At 44.9% G+C, this 20,231-nt stretch overlaps 1 protein-coding gene across 7 annotated transcripts in view; it reads left to right on the forward strand.

The window, feature by feature from the left end:
• The window catches only part of ZNF521 (zinc finger protein 521), a 278,317-nt gene extending 274,464 nt beyond the window's left edge, over positions 1-3,853 (forward strand). For all 7 annotated transcript variants that reach the window (XM_082698697.1, XM_082698691.1, XM_082698694.1 and 4 more), the window contains one exon: positions 3,041-3,853. In XM_082698697.1, coding sequence (XP_082554823.1) covers positions 3,041-3,070 — 30 coding nt within the window. In that variant the 3' untranslated portion in view covers positions 3,071-3,853. The remainder of the gene's footprint in view (positions 1-3,040) is intronic.
• Positions 3,854-20,231: the final 16,378 nt, after the last annotated feature.

Consider the following 20,231-nt stretch of genomic DNA (forward strand, 5'->3'; position numbering starts at 1 on the left):
ACCTGGACTTACTCAGCCCTCATTTGATTTGAACTGGAGCCAAAAAAAAAAAAAAAAAAAAAAAAAAAACCTGGGGTGGGTGGAAAAAATGGCAATAATTGATCTCAGTTCTATGCAGGCATCTCCACAGCAAGAGAACTTCCTGCCTTTACCATGTTTCACACCAGATTTCCCATTGAGACCTCATTTATATTAGGCCTCTATTTTTGTGTGAGCTTGAATTTCACAAGCCATAATCCTGTCCTTCTCTCAAATGATTTATCTTCTTCTCTCTTAATATGCAAAACATAACTCCTTTACAGTAACAACTTTGGTCCATTGCAATAAGTGACTCATATGTATTCGTTCATTTCCCTGCACCTCGGAAGAGGCTTGTATGGCTCTGGTTTAGGATGAAAATGTCTGAGACACAACTGTTGCCCACTATTACAGCTGATTTGTATTAGGTTCTTGTTTTGCGGTATCTCAGTAGAGACACATACAAAAAAAAAAACACTGGAGACACTGCGATATATCTTCCTTTATTAACCTCTAGAATCCTATTGAATGCAGAATGTCCATTGTAAGCACTTACACATTTAAAACTAATGTTATGAAATCGATTTTTTTAAGCTCTGATTATGGGTAAAAAAAAAAAAAGAAAGAAAGAAAGAAAGAAAGAAAAAAAGAAATCTCTCACCACCCATCAGTGTCCTATCATTTATGCAACTTTTTGTCACCAATGAAAAACCTGATCAGGGACGCCTGGGTGGCTCAGTTGGTTAAGCAGCTGCCTTCGGCTCAGGTCATGATCCCAGCGTCCTGGGATCGAGTCCCACATCGGGCTCCTTGCTCGGCGGGGAGCCTGCTTCTCCCTCTGCCTCTGCCTGCCATTCTGTCTGCCTGTGCTTGCTCTCCCCCGCCCCCTCTGATAAATAAATAAAATCTTTAAAAAAAAAAAAAAAACCTGATCAGACTTGACCCTTTGAGATAACAAAGAGTATAAGAAAGCTTAGATATGATATTTTGAGCAAATGAGATTTGTATTGTTCATAAACTCTCCCATCACCTTTGGGTTTATTTTTAAGGAAGTAGTCTCATCGGTATTTTGATTACCCTTTCTGTCTACCTGTTGGTGAAAAATAATTTTCAAATTTAGAAATCGTAACAAAGAAAAAGGGGATTGGCATAAAAACTATTCCATATGCACTGTTAGGCTAGGGCTCCTAAGAAGGAAAAAAGATCGAGCTGAATCACTAAATTAATAAAAATAGGTTTGTTTTCAATAAGAGAGAGTGACATAATGTTCCTCGTCATTATTTGTTGTCAGGCTTCAAAAATGGGCTAAGTTTGAAACAGAGAATGGAAAGCCTGGGTTCTCGTCACAGATCTCCCATCTCCCTCACTGACGCTCTCAGCCCTGACTGGGCAGGCATCTGGTTATTCAGCAGGTGTGCACAGACCACGAAGTTTGCTAGTTGTGGGCGATGAAGAGATAACAAAGACCTTTAAGGCTTAAAAACGCCGCTTAAAAAACTTCATGGCTGCCGTTCAGCTCCATGACAAAATCTGAACTCCGTAGCAAGGTAAAAAAGGTACAAAAGGATCTTCATAATCTGACCCTGAACTACCCTCTGTCTTCCTTTCTCATCCATACTCTTGGTTCAGGATACCCTAGGAGACTCCATCCAACCTAAAGGAGTTGCAGGTCCAAGAACATACCTTGTGTATTCTTGCTTCATTGCCTTTGCTCGTGTGAATGTGTTGGCTTGGAGTACCCAATAACGTTCTCATGTTTCCAGCCTCAACTTAGATGTCATGTATTACCTCCATTGCAACACCTTCTCCAAAGTCGAGGCAGAGTTAGGAGTAGTCATGGCATTTCTATGTTCATTTGAGATCTGATCCTGCCATATTACCTTGTCATTTTGTGGTCATGTGACTTTCTTCTTCAAACTGTGCACATTTGGGAGGCTCTTCAATAGCCCTTGCCTAGCAGTTACTCATTTGGCCGGGTCTCTATGATGAGGGCATTGCTGAGGGCCATGCCAGGTGGTGATACACGTGTTCAACAGATGTTTATGAAGCAATGAATAAATGAATGGACACCAGAATTTCTGACATAAGGAAAGAGCCAGGCCTGCAAATAACCAGAAGACCTAAGATGTGTACTCTTAGTATAAATCAGGAGGAAATCAGAGGAGGGAGAACTCGGTTTTCAATGGGATGAACATGGAAGTGATTATATTCTGAGCTAGACCTCCAGGTTCTGAGCAGAAAGGATGGGGCAGGGGACTGTGTAAAAGCTGACAGGTGGGAGATCCTGGCTCAGGGGAAATGCAGAGGAGGGAAGGGGCAAATCAGGCCATCAGCAGCATCCCGGGGTGTGGGGCCATCCCTCATTGTAGGCTGCAGGTCTGTGTATACAGTTGTCCTCTCACCGTTGAGAAGTGGGGTGTCCACTCAGAGAGGGAACGTGCTATGTGGTTGGAAAGAAGACAACCCAAGTACCACAAAGGCGGCTTCTGCTGGGCTTGGGGGTCTTTGCAGCCGCTCTGATGTGTTCTTGAGCCTTGGAGTGCCAGCCCCAAGCCCACCCCAGAATAGGAGCGGGAGAAGCATCTTGCCCCCTCTGGGTTATTGGCCTGTAAAGACCGCATTCAGCAACAGATAGAGCCTCTGCAGTCAAGATGTTCCCATCTAAGAGTGGTGAGACCAAAAGCTTTTGTAAGGGAAATAACACACAGATAAAGAAAACTGTTAAAATCGTGCTACTGTGGTCTTTGAAAAATGGGTCTTACTTTGATAAGAAGAGACAGTGGAAGGCTGGCAGAGGCCGAGAAAAAAGGAAAGGTACAGGCCAGTCATCTCACCTCCCATAGGCCCCTGGCCCTACCTCTCCCCCCGGTACTCACTGGGGGTCCCCACGAACACCCCCTTAGGGGTGGGGTGCAGAAACACAGTTACATTTTTATCAGTGAACCAGCATGTATAGATCCTCTGTCTGATGACAATAAGATCACTTAAGTTTTTTTTCCCCCCTCTTTCTTTTTTATTACAGAACCATACGATGACCCAACACAGCAGTTAGTGCAAATACGGTCTCTCAAGGAGAATGACTTTTGTGGCACAAAAAGGGAACATGTTTTACTCTTTGCACGAAACGTTCATTGTTAATGTATAATATTCAGAAACATTGTATTGTACCATAAAACTTGTATTATCAAAACTGTTGGATGTTCATGTGTTTGAACTTTTGAGCACCAGATAGACTCCTTGTATATAAAGTGTTGCACATGTATTATGTCGTCTGATACTAAGATGGTCTTATAAAGACGAGTGGACTTGGGCCCTATTCAGGCAAGCTTAAAAAAAAAAAAATGTGAGCAAAATGGCTTAAGAGAAAGTATTTTCGAGGAAGACAGATTAAAACAGCCGTTTCAAATAAGACTCTGTTTGGACTTCCTTTTATTTCCACTTAAGCCTAGAATTTCTCTTTTGGTATATCAACGGTTAAATCCAAGACTATTTTTTATTGCTGAAGATTCTCGCACACCACGAAGAGATGTTCTCGCCGAACAGAACCCCACAGCTGGATAAGGCCCATATATATATTTGTAAGCCTTGCAATGTGACAGGTAGCATCACTATATATGCAATAGTTGTTATGTAGACTGTCAAAGATTTTTTTTTTTCCTGGATACATTTGAAGCTTTGAGTGTTCAAGGTTTTCCTTAATGATTTCACACAGCCAAATTCTTGAATCAGTTGAACTAACCTGTATGTTACTGTTATTAATGTTTACTCTGCGGTCTGAACCTGGAGATTACTGGAATTGTTTTCCAAGAGGAAATAAATTCAGTTTACCATTAGGTATGAGTGTATTTGTGTGTTTTCTTTTTCTAGTTACTCTACCATTAAAAAAAAAAAAAAAAAAAAAAAAAAAAAAAAAAAAACCTAATCGCCTGCACCCTTGGAAGTGAAATCTGTTCTTGTGCATATCACAGGCATAACCTCAATCATATTTAACCTTTTCACTCTGGGCCAAATGCAGCCGGGAAGATATTCATCATACTGCATAGGGAAAGAATCAGACCCAATATACGTCTCCTCTCCCAGATACTACCAGGTCACATTGTACTGGTGGATTCTGACATCACAGATGGATGTGATGGCTGTTTTCTGCATAATTTGCAGCCCAATTCATGTCATGCTGTGCAAATCTGAACTCCAAGTAGATGGCTGCAATTTGAAAGGCAGTTTGGCTTATGTGTACTTAAGAAGCAGCTTTGTTCATTGAGAAGACAAAGCACAGAGCAGGGAGCCGGGGGCGGCTGTTGGTGCTAGCTAACTCGGGCGCTGATTCCCTTTGTGGCCTTCTCCAAATCACTCTGCCTCCTGGTCTTGGCCCCCTCCGGCCGAGTGAGGCAATGCAGCCTGGTCATCAGCCTTGACAAGGGCATGGGGTGTCCCTGGAAGACGGCTGGCACCACAGCCTGCGACACAATGAGGCATGAGCCGGAGCTCTAAGGTCAGAGCCTTTATGTTGCGGAAAAGGAGAGAATGGCAAAGCATGAATTGAGTCCTAGGATCCCTGTTTCGTCAAAATTGGTGAGTATGCACCTGATACTGACGGGCAACTTCCAACCACGTCGGGCTTCAAATATTTCACTCGCAATGACTCTTTTTAAGCTCTTCAAAACTCGGAGGACCTCAGGCCCTTTAAACATTAAAAGGAGCAAGAATCCTCAACGGGCACTTTTTGAATGGGGGGGATGGAAGCAGGGGCCCCGGGTGTGAAACCCAGACGGCCAGCACCACAAGGCAGAACGCTCCCGCGTGGTTCTCCAACCTTAGCCTGCATCGGGGTCACCTGGAGGGCTCGTGATAGCAGAGGGTATCCCCCTGACGCCCAGAATCACTGATTCAGTGGGCCTGGGCTGGGGTTCCAAATTTTGCAATTCTAAGAAGTTCTCGGGTGATGCCGCTGCTACACGTGTGGGGACCCCACTTTGAGAACCATCGCTCTACTCCATCTCCAAATTAATTGAGTGCATTAAACGTGAATAGCCATGCAGAGTGCTGGAAAATTACACTATTTATTTTGTTACCAATGAAGAAATTGGTCAAATGTTAAGATCCTTCAGAAACAAATACCTCATGGTGATTAAAGTACGCGTGCTGGCCCGTGTTTCGTGTGTGTATTTAGTTCTTTAATGCAAGGAAAACCTACATCTATACATTTCACAACGGATTGCCAGCATGCTATTTAATTAAAAAGCTTTTTCACCAGCTACATAAATAATGAAGTATGCTGAGAATATGCAAGTACATTCATAATTAAAATACTCAGCTATATTTAAAAAAAATTAAGATCTCTGGTCTCTGCAAGGATATTGCATTTAAAATGGAATAGCCACGCTTAATAATGATTTTTTAAAAGGCTTTAAAACTGCTGGTATTAACAAGTGGGTTATATTTCGCTAAAAGTGAGGTGCTCTTCATTGACAGAAAGCAGGTGTTATACCAGGGATGTATCCCCCATGGCCTTTCACAGCCTCGACTCTTAGAGACTTTCCAGATTTCTAGTAAACAGCAGGACGTGGGTTCTCAGGAAGTCGCAGAAGCTGGTACTTATTCTCCTAGAGGCCGTCACTCAGCTGGCCACTGGGCTCCTCTGACACCCCCAGATCAGCCTCTTCCCACGCCAGGCTGGAGGTGGAAGGAGCTGACCCTTAGGAGCTCCGCTAGCTGGATCCTGTGGGAATCACTGATCATTCAAAAGCAGCGGCTCCTTCCTTAGCCAGCGGTTTGTCAGCTCGAAGCGACTGAGCTATGCATGGAACTGCCAGTCCCTCCTTTGCTTGTTACCTTGCCTGTATTTATTTCGTACTCCATTTCCTAAGAATGCAACGTAAAGATTAGTAAAATGTTATTAGGAAAGTCAGTGTGATGCAGAGAGGAGAAAATACACGCAGGACATACCTGGTTTTGTGCAGCAAACTAGAATGTGTTTCAGCATTGACTTTGAGCTTCCTCGTAGCAAGGGGAGAAAAAAATGAACAGAAAGGAGGAATATACCAGTTTTTTAAGAGATTTTTTTTCCTAGGACTGAATTCCAAAAGAAATTTCTATAAGCCCTGATGTACAGGCGGGAGACCAATACAATTGCCACTTTTCCTGACCATGATTTTGTGATCTAACGGAGTGTTTCTCATCACTAGGAATGCTACTGCATCTGAGGGTAGGGGCCAGAGACACTCCTCAACATGCCACAGCCCACAGCACAGGCGCCCAGAACAAAGAGTTATCCGCTCCCAAATGTCAATCCATAGTGCTGAGGTTGAAAAACTGCTCTAATGGAAAGTTTTCTCTGATTTCCCAAGGACATTTTACATTGGAATCACCTAGAGGACTTTAAAAACCTCAACTCCTGAATCCCACTCCCAGAGAGCCTGACCTCACTGGTCTAAAACACAAGCCGGGCATCCGAAGTGCCAGAAGGGATTCCAGCTGGGCCAGAGCTAAGGTTCTCCAGCCCATGGGCTGGACTCCAGATGGGAAGTTTGAAAATAACCTCCAAGGGGACGAGGGGTGGGGTGGGTCTCCCACTCCCTTCCCTCAACAGCGCCTTTTACAACTGGGCATGGAACGATGACTTTAACTCGAAAGTAACGTGATAACCAATCGGGAGGAAACGACTCAGAACCTCACCACCCTTACACTGGGTTCGGGTCGGCAAACTCAAGTGAGACTGAGATCCAGCCCAGCGGACACCCTGGCAACCCAGGGAGCAAATGCCCCACCACCTGCCCCAAGGGTTGCCTGGAAGGCAAGCAGCCTGTGAGGCTGGATTGTCCGGTGTCTCAGAAGGAGCCAGCAATCCGGGTGGGAATGTGCCAGGAGCCGGTTTCTAAATGTTGGCAACCTATTTCATGTTGTATTCAAACTCCGCTACCCGCACCCAGCCCCGCCATGTGGGCCAAACGAAACTCACTTTTCAGGTCAGCTCCCACTCTTGAATTGCTGATTTTGACCTTTGGCATTGATTATTCCTTTTTTTCCCCCCAATTATTCCAGACTATTTAAAATATTTGCATCTAAAAGTTTGAGTTGTGCTTTGTTTTCAGTTAATATCAGGTGCACTTTCAAAGTTGCTCTGTGGCTCCCATGGTGATGCTGGTTCAGGTTGGGCAACAATGTAGCAAATGGTTGTGCTCTCCTGTACGCCCACTCCTGTTCTTGAACTTTGAGATGTCAAACAGATTTCTTTTTTTCTTTTTTTTTTTTAATGATGAAGAATAACAAACGGTAGAGCGTCGATATTCTCTGTTGCAACTTGGATAATGCTCTATTGTATGTTGCCAAATTCCAAATGCTTTTGGAATCATGCAAATGGGCTGACATTCTTCATGGAAAGCTGATAAGCGTGCCCAAGTGGAAGGAAGTGGCATCAGAGACTGCCTTTCAGGATCCTCCACGGGCTTATTAGGCTCGTTAAAGCCATGCTGGGTCTGGTCCAGAACCCGGACAAGGACTGCAGTGAACCCTCAAGTTCCCCTCTGTAGCGCATGGCAGCTCTGCCTTTGGGGGTGCAGCGTTGCAGAACCCTTGAGGAAGGAAGTTTGGAAATCTGGATCCCACTAGAGAACACCTGCAAACGCTTCTGCACTTAGCTTCAGCAGGCCGGGGCCTCTCACCAGCTCCCTTGTGCGGAGGGAGCTTTAGCAGACGGACTAAAAACTTCTGGAGTGCAAGGAAGAGGGATGATTTAGGGCAAAAGGACCCAGCATGGGTTTCTGGCAGGATCCCAATGCTTGGGTCTGGCTGGCACCGTATTCCTGGGTGAGCGCCTCCGGGGGCTGAGGAGTAGCCATGACCATCTCCGCCAGATTCCTCGGTAATGAAGTCAGCTGTCAACTCCTTGGGGGGAGAAGCACAGAGCCCCTTTATTTCCAAACAGGTGTTGCAGCATATTAAAGGTTGAATTCCATCTTATGTTCACATCCTGAATGAGCCAGTTTGCAGGCAAGCTCGGTTCTTTCCGCAAAGAGGGAAACTTGGCAATGCTGGAGGCTGAGTACTTAAATGGCAATCAACTTCTGGCTCATATCAATTAATTCCTTCATGGACTTCTGCCTGAGTATAGCATCTTGAATTCCCAGCTGCGGAGGCTAGGAAAGGCAGCCCAAACAGTGCACACCGCGATCTAGGGGTGAGCACACCGGTGTAGCGATCAAGGCTGTGTAGTCTCAGGGCACCGACGGATGCCGATTTGGGGTTCTCTCTTCACCTGCAGGATACAGGACAGGATATACACCCCAATCTCTCGACGGGAAAGTCTTCCAGAAAACTTCTGCTAAGTCTGAGCGACATCATTCTGAGGGGAATCCCCTCCTTCGGGCTTTAAAAGATCCAGATCCAAAGCGACCATGTGATGTGGAAGCAGAAAGGGCACTAGTAATCAGAGATGGGCTTCACTGTCACTCAGACACCAGGAAAACCAATCCAAAAATGGCCCTCAGCCCAAGGAACCTACTGGAGTCTTCTCCTTCTCTGTCTCACATGAACGAGGAGCATCTTGATCAAGACCTGCAGCCAGACTAAGGGTGAGTATTGGTAGTTCCATAGGAGAGTGACCCATTCTTCACCGGGTCCATGCAGACTATAGTTAAGATGTTGATATCAACATGGGAATGTGAATTTCACCTGCCTCAAAACTCAGGGGGGTCTCCCCTCATCTAATGAGCTGATAACTGGGCTTTCACCCAGGTATGACCAATGAAGGTCAAACTCGCCTGGCAGAAGCAAAGTCATTTTCTTTTCTTTTTTTTTTTTTACTCCCCTGCCTATGAAACATCCCTGGTTTGTCTCCCTTTCTTGCCCTCTTTTCCTGAGCCACAGGAAGATTTTAGTTCCCTTCGTCCAGAGACAAAATCTTTGGTTCTCGAATGGTCATGCATTGTCTGATACAGTAGCCACTAGCTATTTAAATAAGTGGCTATCTGAATTTAAATTAATATGAAAAATCTTATTCCTCACCCTCTCTAGGAGCATTCCAAGTGTTCGTAGGCCACATGGGGCTGGTGGCTGCCTTGGAACAGGACAGGTATGGCACAACCTCCTCACGGTGGAGGGCTCTATCAGGCAGTCCTCTGAGTCTAGCCCACGCCTCTCAGCTCCTTTGAACCCTCGCATGTGCAGAAGCCCCTCGTTCTCCAGTTCCTTTAGTATACTCCCTCCCATCTGCATACCTTCCTCCTGTCTTCAAAAATGCTCTTCAAATACAAACCAAACCAAAACACCAACTTTTTTTTCTTGACCCTGAAAGCTCCTCACAAGACTATTTTATTTATTTCCTTTATTTTCTTCCAAATTTCTCAGATCTGTGGTCTGCCCCACATCCTCCATTTCCTGACCACTGACTCCCTCCTTCCTCACCTGCAGGCTGGCTCCCATCAATATCCTTTTACTGAAAATGTGTCCCCAAGGTCACCAATGGCCCTCTTTCTGCCACCCCCACCCAGGCCTCATTCTCTTCTACCTTTCAGTAATTAAGGCCATCGGTCACATGGTCCCATGTTCCTCCTGCTTGGCAAGATTTCTCATGTTTATCCTCTCCTTTCTATTTCCAATGACAAGACCCTTGGGAGAACCTTCTCGACAACTCACTTCTGTCCTCACACTTCTCTAGCCCTTCTTGTATATGGCCACCATATTAATCTTTATAAAACACTTATTTCACATCATTTTCGCATTCAACAAATACAGAGGACTCCCAGAGAATGGAGTGAAAAAGGGCACAGAGTCAATGGAGTTTGAATCTTTCTCAGCCACTTGCTGACTCTGTAGCCTGGACCAACTCACTTTGCTTTTCTGAAACTCTTATTTCCTTCTTAACTTGGGGTAAACATACTGACACATCTTTGTAGGATTTTTGCCAATATTATTATCAATGCCTAAAAATGCCTGCAATATATTAGATGGGTCTATATAAGACAGTTACTGCTTTGAACATTATTTAATATAGGGTTTTTTAAAATGTTGATTCTAAAATCACTTTTTTTTTCATTGTACCTCTTACCCTCTGATTCCCTCACATGATTTCTTTACATTCTTTCTAAAATGTACCACTTTTCCCATGTGTCCTGCTTATGAAGCCCTAGACTAACGGTCTACTGTCCTCCCCAAAGGAAACGTAGTCCGTTGACTTTCAAGAGTATTTTCACTTTACCCAACGACCCACCAGACTCAGCCATGCAGCTTTCACGGGGCTCATCAGTCCAGTCAGAGCATTCCCCTTTGCACTTCAACTCCCCTTTCTTTTCTTGTTCACTTCCACATATACACACTCTTCCTTCTCCCACTCCACTCACCTCCACCCTGCACAGTCTTCTGGTCACAAACCAAGCCCTTCTTCTTCCATGAATCCCACCCCAATCTATACCACTACTTCTTTTCTAGAAATCCCTCTTGCATTTTTACAACCTAGCTTAACAACTAAGGACTTCCTCAAAAACTCACTTTGTCTTCCTAGCTGGGTTCTAGTCTTTCCAGGATGGGGAATCTGCTCTCTTTATTTTTTTTTTTTTTAACCCACCCGCAGTGACACCACCTCATCGAAGTTCACGTAAGCATGCGTGAATGAGTTCATGGCTTGACCGTAGTGCTTGGTCTGTCTCAGTGTGACATAGCCAGCCACGCTGTTTGCCCACTCGGTGCCAGGCACCAAGGATAGGGGGAAAAGACAAGATCCCCGCTCCCCGGAAAGCCACAGTCACAATCACCTGGACATGCCCCCTCAGCCTTGTTACTTAGCTCAGCAGTGGCCACCATCCTCATTAACCTGGGGACCCGGGCCAGCCTGGACATGATTTGTGGCCACAAGACATTGGAGTCAAGCATCCAAAACACCTTTCTCTTTAATCTCTTCAGGGACGGTGATCCCGGTTGAGGTGTGCAGTGCCAAAATCCCACTCTCAGCTGCTCCTGGACGATCAGCAGCATGCTGAAAGGCAGAGAAGCAACCAGATGGGGTCCACACACCAGACTGACCAAAATCATTTCTTACCAATATTGGAGTCTTGCAGTAGACACAGCTAATCTATGCACACCCCGAATGAAGGTTAAAACACTATTCAGAATGGAATCTGAAAAGTACCAGATCTATATGTAAATCCAAGGTACAGCCCATTCCTTCCTTAAAGCAACAAAGATGTTGGCTGTGATTACTAGATAATAAGAGCTTTCCTTCTGACGAAATGGGCCTATACTGAACTGAGCGTGCACTATATTCCCTTGACAAATATATTTACAATCAACTCAGAACATGGAGAGAAAAGAAAATGTCAATAGTTGACAGCTTCTTGGCCTATGGGGTATAATCCAGGAGCATAATAAATTCATTTAAGCTTGGTGTTGAATAAATGCATGTTAGTCCTGTGCATTTTTTTTTTTTTGGCCTTTCCTCCAACACATTGTTTGAATACAATGTCACGTTTCTGCGTGTTGCACAGTCTAGTGTTGTCAGCAGAGTCAGGAACCAAGTTAATCCTTTGGGTCAAACCTGGGGTAATTTTCCCTAATGAGTAAAGATAAGAATCAGAAAAGGGCACCATGTAGGAAAATGTCTTGTTGCCAAATGTTGGTGGATCACTATTTCACACTGAAATATAGGCCTCAAGAATGTCAGGCACTGGGAGGTTACAAAGTCTAAAAGAAGATGTATTTCCACGGAAGATCTTAATCATGCTGATAAAGATATAAGCCTAGTTGAGAGAATATAAACCACATAAAAAGCCACCTCTGTTTCGAAGCTGGATACTGCTCCCTTCTCCTCATTAATATAGTTCTCATCACAGCCAAATTTGATGCGAAGAACCGTTCCTTATCCCTGGCAGATCTTGCAAGATAGCAAACATTTCAGACTTCGCGTGTGAAAGCATGACATATTGGTTAAGACTGAAAATAGCATGTTTCTGGTAGAGTTCAAGTATATAAGAAATACTACACCCCACTGTTTCTGTAAATGCCAGAGTTCCATTGAGTCGAGACAGATGGTAGCAGGCAAAGATGCAATCTTATAATCAAAAGCTAAAATATGTCAAAAATATGTTAGCAAGCAAAATATAGCAGATTACTAGCTTCTCATGTCATGACAGCTTGCAAAACATGTTAGGATGTTGAATCTCTAGTTATGTAAATAAAGGCACAGTAAATAGAGCAGCAGCAAATGGTGTGAGAGCTCACGTATTGATCAGCCCCTCATTGGAGTTTGGTGAAAAACCAAGTCACGTGGCTACCAGGGGCCCCAGATGGACAGGAAGAGGTTCCATGGTATCAAATGTGGGGATCCACTTCCCTTCCACGAATAACAAGTTTCTCTGTGATACCTAAAAGCTGTTTAACTAAATTACAAGAGGCATTCAAATTTCCCAGAGAGAATTGTAAGGAATCCATTGAGAATCATCATGTCATTTAGCTCAGAGATACCAGAGGGTGGGTGTTATTTTGGGAAAACAAAATGTACCCCAGGCTTTCTGTATATATCAATCTCATTCCAAGGAGGTTTCCTTGACCTCAGGATAGCAAGGCGTGGATGCCCCCCTGGAGAATGAGCTTGACCACAGGTGGGTCTGGGCTTCTCATTGTCTTGGCTAAGATTTGATCAGGGTTGTGGAGAGGGAAGGCATTGTCAGTCATGACTGGGGGGAAATGGAGATACATCTATTGAGCAGCTACCGTGGCCCAGGGACTATACTGCTGTCATATCAAATTAGACCTCTTGGCCTCTTGAGATGAAGAGAAGATCACTTTGGTCAGTCCATGCCCATGGGAAGTTCAGCTCCAAACTCCCCCATTCTTCTCTCCCTGCTTCAGCAGCCGGGGAATCTGAGGGTAGGAAGAAGGTGGTGGAGATGGGCCTTGTGTTCTCATGCCAGCGTTGCCTCCTCTGGCTCTAGGGTCCTACTTGAATGCAGCCTATCTCTCCAATGCATGTTGGAGACACAAAAGTCAACTCAGCTTTCCAATCTCCATAGGAAATCAGTTGGGGGAAATTTTAATATACCAGAGAACACTGCATTTTAGAGCAAGAAATCTTTGAGAAATCTTAAAGTAGCTTCTCAACTTGGGTTGGAGAGGGACGGTCCAAAGGTCTACACATATAGATGTCTGCACAGAAGATGATAATTTGGTTTCTGGACCTAAGACAAGACAAGGAATCTGAGCTGTTGTTGAGGAGGAACAAGCAGGGCTGCCTGCGAGGTTCATGTCTGCTCCTCAGAGAATACTCCCCCTCACACCATCCCCCACCTCTTCTCTCCTCCCCCTTTTTCCAACCTCCTTCTCTTCCCCTCATTTGAGCAAAAGCAAGTTTTCCCAATTCGCTCCCAAAGAGCATATTAACACCCATGTGCATACCTTTGCCTTTTGTAAACGTGTTTGCCCTCCAAGTCTCTCCCCTATGAGGCTGAAAGCCTTCTCAGATGAAGTCCCTCCCTGTGAGAAATTCTGGTGTTAAACTACCTCTGTGTCTTCCTAAACTCATACTACCATGGCAAATGTAATATCCCCATTTTATAAGTGAGGAAAGAAGGCTCAGAAAGGTGAGGCAACTTACTCAGGGCCTCAGAGCGAAGGAGAGGCCGGATTCAAATTTGAGGAATGTATGTGAGAACAAAAGGAAAAGAAAGTACAGGTATGTATTTGTGTGATACCTATTTATGCATTAGCTGAAGACCAAACTTAGTTCTGTCCTAAATACAGAATTACTACAAACATGTATTCATTAGCGTCCTATCTGGCATTCTGTTGAGAAAGATAATCATTTATAAGACAAAATACAACCTCTTGACTGCCTACAATATCATTCTCTGAGGGGGAAAAAAAATGGACTCACAGTGGGCTCCTGCTAAGTCATATATGAAATATGCAATTCACACATTCTGGTAAAATTGAAGCAGGTGAACTCTAACTGACAGGAAGTAATGAGTGTAATAAGCCAAAGGGAATACCTCCGTTTAAGCAACCATATGCTTTTGTTATCAATAGGTGCCCACTTCGTAATTCACCGGGTTGCTCTTTTCCTAAGTACACCTGAATAGATTTCCGCCCCGCAGGTATGGTCAATGGAGGAGATCTTTGGGGGGATCCTTCCTTTGAGAAAGGCTGTTCAGGGCCTTGTGAGCTCTGAGGGAAGCTGAATGGGGGGTTACTGGGTGAGGGAATTGTGCCTGGAGGGCAATGAGGTAGAGTCCTGGGCTCCAGCCCTGCTACATGATTTTAGATGTGGAACAAGCTCTCTGGGCGATAGTCAGTTTATTTCTCAAATGAGGGAAATGGTCCCTATCATGTAAGACTACTTTGAAGATTAAATTGAACACCTGGGTGGCTCAGTTGGTTAAGTGTCTGTCTTTGGCTCAGCCCATGATCCTAGACTGCTGGGATCGAGTCCTGCATAGGAATCTCTTCTCCCTCTGCCCGCTGCTCCCCATGCTTGTGTTCGCTCTCTCTCTCTTTCTCTCTCTCTCTCTCTCTCTGGCAAATACATAAATAAATCTTAAAAAAAAAAATCAAATAGATAAATTGAAGATTTTAAAAAGACAGATATAAAACATCTATACAAGACAGATATAAAACATATAAAACACCCAACACAATGTCTGCCACCTGGGTGGTGCTAACTAAAACAGTTCCTACTCATTAGCAGCGGAGAATTCCTTGAGCCTAGAAACAACGAAGAGCTGGAGGAACAGTGGTTAATTACCATCAGATTTTCTTTTCAGGCGCCCTGCAAGATACTAGCATTGCAGAACTGACTAAGACAGCGCCTTTCTTCCAATAAGCAAACGGAACATCCTGGAGACAGACAGCCCCCACGGGACCCTTGGTGATCATTCCTACAGTGCTCCCTAAGTAGATTCCATCCGCCATTATTTTAAGCCATCCCAAGGTCACCCAATACTAGTGAAATTGAGAGACAGTGACTTTTCAATAAACTGATAGCCACGGTTTAGTATGCCACCACCTAAGTGGGTCACTGAAAATAAATCCTCTAAAGGAGGAGCCACTAAAGGATAAAGGATGTCAACCTTTCTCCTTGGCGATGCTGGCTTGCCTCCAGCCAGGCCCAAGTGACCTCAATTACTTACCACAAGTCATCAGAGTTCAATCAAATCCATCTGCAGTTTGGGTGGCTGGGGCTCTATCCAGAAAAGCTGCCCGCGCTAGGAGGCGATGGACAAAGCCTGCTGACATCTATCCAGATAATATCTGAGCTCCCGGCAAGAAGGAAATGCCACCACCATCTGCCTCTGTTTGTGATGACCCGGGAATAAATAAAAATTAACCTTGGTCCTTGAATGAATCACGGTGCTTATCAACACTTCCTTTGTGTCTCTAATGACTATTGCGAAACAGGCTAACAATGAATTTTGGAGGGACAGGGCAGGAGGGTCATTGTTCTAAACAGCTATCAGCTGAGCTCCGGGCTTCCCACCTACTTTGCTCGTGAGACGCCCACCACCCTTTGTATCCAGCGTTGGAAAGAGTGAAAAATAAAGAGACAAAGGGTTTTGAACCCAGCAAGGGCTCACCACATCACTGGGGAAGAAAGGAGAAAATGGAGGAGGGAATGAAGGGGAGGAGGACTGGAGACAGGTTAGGAAATGAAAATCAGAGCGCGCGGATAATTAGTGGGGAGGGATCGTTAGTGGGGAGCTCCAGGGGGCTCCCCATAGTCGTTAGTCAATAGGCCAGTTTCTGTACTCACTGCAGAACGTCTGTCCCCTTCCTCGGTCCTCCCAGCAACCTCATGATGGATGAATCTCTATTTTACAGGTGAGGCTATAATCTCAGAAAACATAAACACTACTTGCCCAGGACACTCAGCAAGTGCGCGGAACGACCAGGACTTGAACCCAAAAGTGGCTTATTCCAAAAATCCCAGCTATTTTCACTCTTCTGTATGGAATCTCTGTGGCAATGCCACGGGGCACTGGGGGAGAGCCATTATTAGCCATCAACTGTATTTCGAACTGACAAGCTAGTCACTCAGTAAGGCCCTGAAGAAACAGAACAAGGTAGCGGCGCATTTTGATTGGCTTAGGAGATGGTGGGGGAGGGGTGGGGAGGGTTCCGGAAGAGCAGAGGGGAAATGGCTCCAGATTATGGGATGCTAATTTCAGCTTTATTGGTTCTGGCGTTTGCTGGACCTCTGAGCACACGCAGCCTTTCCTCAGAAAACACACTGCCGCAGGTGTCTCAGCACCACATTTAGGACGCGCTATCAAGGGTAGCGTGGGCCAGAGCCCTCACTGCAAAGGCAGTGCACGTGTAGGAAAAGATTCAGGGTGTATTTTTCATGAACTAGTTTGAGCTGGAGCTTGGCCAATTTGGCCATATTCTTTTTTTTTTTTTTTTTTTTAATCTGCATGCCATGTAGAAAATGCAAAGAAGAAGAAAAAAGATGTTTTGATCAAATGATTCCTACGATGTGCCTCTCGAAGACCCAGGCAGAGTTGTGAGGCGAGCTCCGCGGCCAAAATCGGGAGGAAGGGGTACACCTGGGGTGCCAGTGTCCGCACTTGACACGCATTTTCTCTTTCAAGTGATAATCCTAAATAAATATGTGTGAATACTAGTCCCAGAAATCTGAATCAGATGCAGAGAATTGTTGGCTATAAAGATAATTGGAAGCTTGGTGAGCTGAACCAGCTCTTTCGGAAACTTCTTTTGTTTTGTTTCACTAACATTGTTTTCAACAAAGAGGGAGACATCCCTTACATACTGACATATGGTACCTTCTATTTTTAACAAGATTAACAATTCATTCACACCTTGATTGAATCCTGCTTTATTGAGATGTCACAACAGATTCTCACAGTCTGCAAAGGGAAAGACTTACAAATGATAATATTATGACAGGCAAGACACCTAAAAGTAAATGAATCATAATTGATGACAATTAGAAGGAGTTCAGCACAAACACAGAATCATAGCCGTGATGGCAATGCAGGATTCGTCTCTTGCAAGGAGAACGATTGCAGTGGAGAAATTCTGCTGAGTTTTTATTGAGAACTTCAAATCCATTCAGACCTGTTCATTCATAGCTTGCTTTCTTATTAATGTATGAAGGGCCTGCTTGGTTTTAGGGCTTTGGCATATGTTTATTTTCTCGCCCACATCTCCACATGAGCTCCTTATTTTAGAAGGAAAGACCCAATGGGTCCTTCTAGATGCTCTGGACAGAAGCACGGTCATCATCTTCGACACTTACCTCTCTCATTCACACCACATCAACCAGCAGGACTTCTCAATGTTACCTCCACAAGATTTACTGATTCTCTTCATTTCTCACCACCCGTACCGTTTTCATTCCACACTGAGCAGATATCGTCTCGCCTCAGAGCTATTGCTCCCTCCCTGGCCCTGTACCCCCAATCGATTACCCAGAGTATTTTTTCTAAAGTTCTTAAGATTCCTCTATGGCTCCCAATTGCTCTTAGCAAAAGGGTTCGATATCAAGGTCCCACAGTCCTACCTAAGAGGCAGCGTTGTGTAGTGATGAGAGTAGACTCCCGTGCAGGTCCTCATTCTACCAGATGGGTGACCTTGGGGAGGTCATTTAGCTTCTCTGGCCTTCAGTTTCATCGACTACAAAAGGAAGATCATAATCAAATCTACCGTATGAACATGAGTTGCTCATCAGTTACTTACTATTTACTTGTTAATTTCTTGTCCCTTGCTAAGCCAGAAGTGCTCTTCTCATCGCCTCTCTCAGCACCCAGCAAAGCCTCTCCTTGCAGACCCTGGGCTCTTAGCCCTAAGGGATGCTTCTCAGTCCCTAGCATCCCACAACCCAGGGCCTACACACAGGGACTGACTCTTCTCTCTGACTGGAAATCTGTATCAGTCTGTACACCAGTTCTCCCCTCCTACATATGCTGCTGGATAATTCTCAGTCCTTTGTTTGGTCTCTGCTTACTGTCACCTCCTCAGGGAAGCCAACTTTGATTACTCCACCAACTTCCCTACATCCAGGGCAACATCGCTTTATAGAACAGTCCCCTTACACTCTATACTTCCTTTGGTAGGCCCTTAACACAGCTGAAAAATGGTGTTCTATTTTTCCGGTGACTGCTTATCTTTCTGATAAAGGCTTATCTTTCCCTCAATACTGAAAGCTCTTAGAAGATGATGAAGCGGGGCGCCTGGGTGGCTCAGTGGGTTAAGGCCTCTGCCTTCAGCTCGGGTCATGGTCGGTCCCAGGGTCCTGGGATGGAGTCCCGCATCAGGCTCTCTGCTCAGCAGGGAGCCTGCTTCCTCCTCTCTCTCTGCCTGCCTCTCTGCCTGCTTGTGATCTGTCAAATAAATAAAATCTTAAAAAAAAAAAAAGAAGATGGTAAAGAGTGAATCTAAGATGATGAAGATTGAGTCTAAGGTGCATATTATCATGCCATCCGTACCTTAATTTGTTGGATGAACAAATCTAGTTCACACCGGCTCTCTCATTAACAGATAATGTTAGTTGACTTTCTATGGTAGGCAGAGCTGTAACTGAACCTAAGTCTGTCCTCCCAATGCTCAGCAGAGCCAATCACTGAGACATCGGGTTCACAGCAAGGGAAGAATGTGTTCTGGAAGCAGCCAAACAAGGAGATGGGAGGGCAAGCCTCAAATCTGTCTCCCCAAAGGGGGGAAAAAGAAGTTTTTTATAATCATAAAGGTTGAGATTACATAATATTGATGAAGGCGGCAGGGGAATGTATGACTGTTCACAGGAAAGGCAGAGTACTCGCACTGAGTGAATGTGCATGTGACATACCGCCCATGTTCATTTTGGAGTGGAGACTTAACATCAGAGGCAAAATTTAGTCCCTGATATCAGGAGGTTCTCTTAGGAGAAGAGTAAGAGGCTATGGGCATGCTATGAGAGCCAATATAAATTGGACAAGGTCTTGGATTCGTTATCTTTGGTAAGGAATATAGGACCTGCTTGTTCATAGGCTGGAATCATATCAGTTGACCTTGAGTCCAGGCTTCTGCAGATACCGCTAGTAGATTTGTTAGTGGGGTCAGAAAAGACATAATAGCTGATAAGGGAGAAACAGTTCACTGAAAAACAAGCTTTAAACTTTCTGCTAGTTTTAACCTCATTAACCCTATGGGGCACGGTTTCAGATTAATGGCTCCCAAAGATGGCAACATCCAAATCCTTGGAACCTATGACTATGTTCATTTACAAGACAATGTGATGTGATGAAGTTAAGAGTCTGGAGATGGAGGGGCACCTCGGTGGCTCGGTTGGTTAAGCATTGGACTTTAGCTCCGGTTATGATCTCAGGGTCCTGGGATGGAGCCCTGAATAGGACTTCCTGCTCAGCGGGGAGTATGCTTCTCCCTCTCTCCTCTGACCACCCCCCCTTCTCAATTTGTGCGCTCTCACCCTCTCTCAAATAAATAAACAAAATCTTTAAAAAAAAAAAGAAAGAAAGAAAAGAAAAAGAATCTGGAGACAGGGAGATTAGCCTGGACTCTCTGCATGGGTCCAGTATAATCACAGGTCCTCATAAAAGGAAGTCAGGAGGATGCGGCACAAGAAAGACTACACTGGCATCACTGGCTTTGTAGGTGCAGGAAGGGGCCACGAGCCAAGGAGTAGGGGTGGCCACCAGAAGCTGGAAAGAGAGAGGAAGCAGAGTCTCCGCTAGCACCCCAGAAGGAACCAGCCCTACCAACACCTTGAATTTTAGCCTTGTGAGACCCACTTCTGACCCCGACTTCCAGAACCCTGAGATAAGAAGTCTGTGGTGTCTTAAGCCATCAACTCTATAATTTGTTACAGCAGCAGTAAGAAACTAATACATTTACAAATACATTAATAACAAATACATTAATAACAAAGGCAGAGCCAAAGCCAGAATCTGAGCATCCAGACCTCCCAGCAACGCCTCCACCTCGCCATTCCTGACACAACACTGCCCTGCCTCTGCCTCCCAAGACTTAGTTGGTTTTCCAATTTGCTTTCGTCTTGTTTTCCAGAGGAAGAAATCATTAGAGACGCAGCTGCTTGCATGCAAGAGCATGGTTACGAGGCCAGCTCCACAGATGTGAGTGTGCAAGGGAAGGTGTGTGGAACCAGAGCGCTCCTAGCAGCCTCCTAATAGAATCCCAGGGGAGGGCCGGAGGTCTCAGGCCAGCCCGGCTCAGCCACCCCCTCCTCCTGTCTGAGGCTCACAAAGCCTGACAAG

The sequence above is a fragment of the Mustela nivalis genome (assembly GCF_964662115.1).
Source record: "Mustela nivalis genome assembly, chromosome: 14".
Taxonomy (NCBI): Eukaryota; Metazoa; Chordata; class Mammalia; order Carnivora; family Mustelidae; genus Mustela; species Mustela nivalis.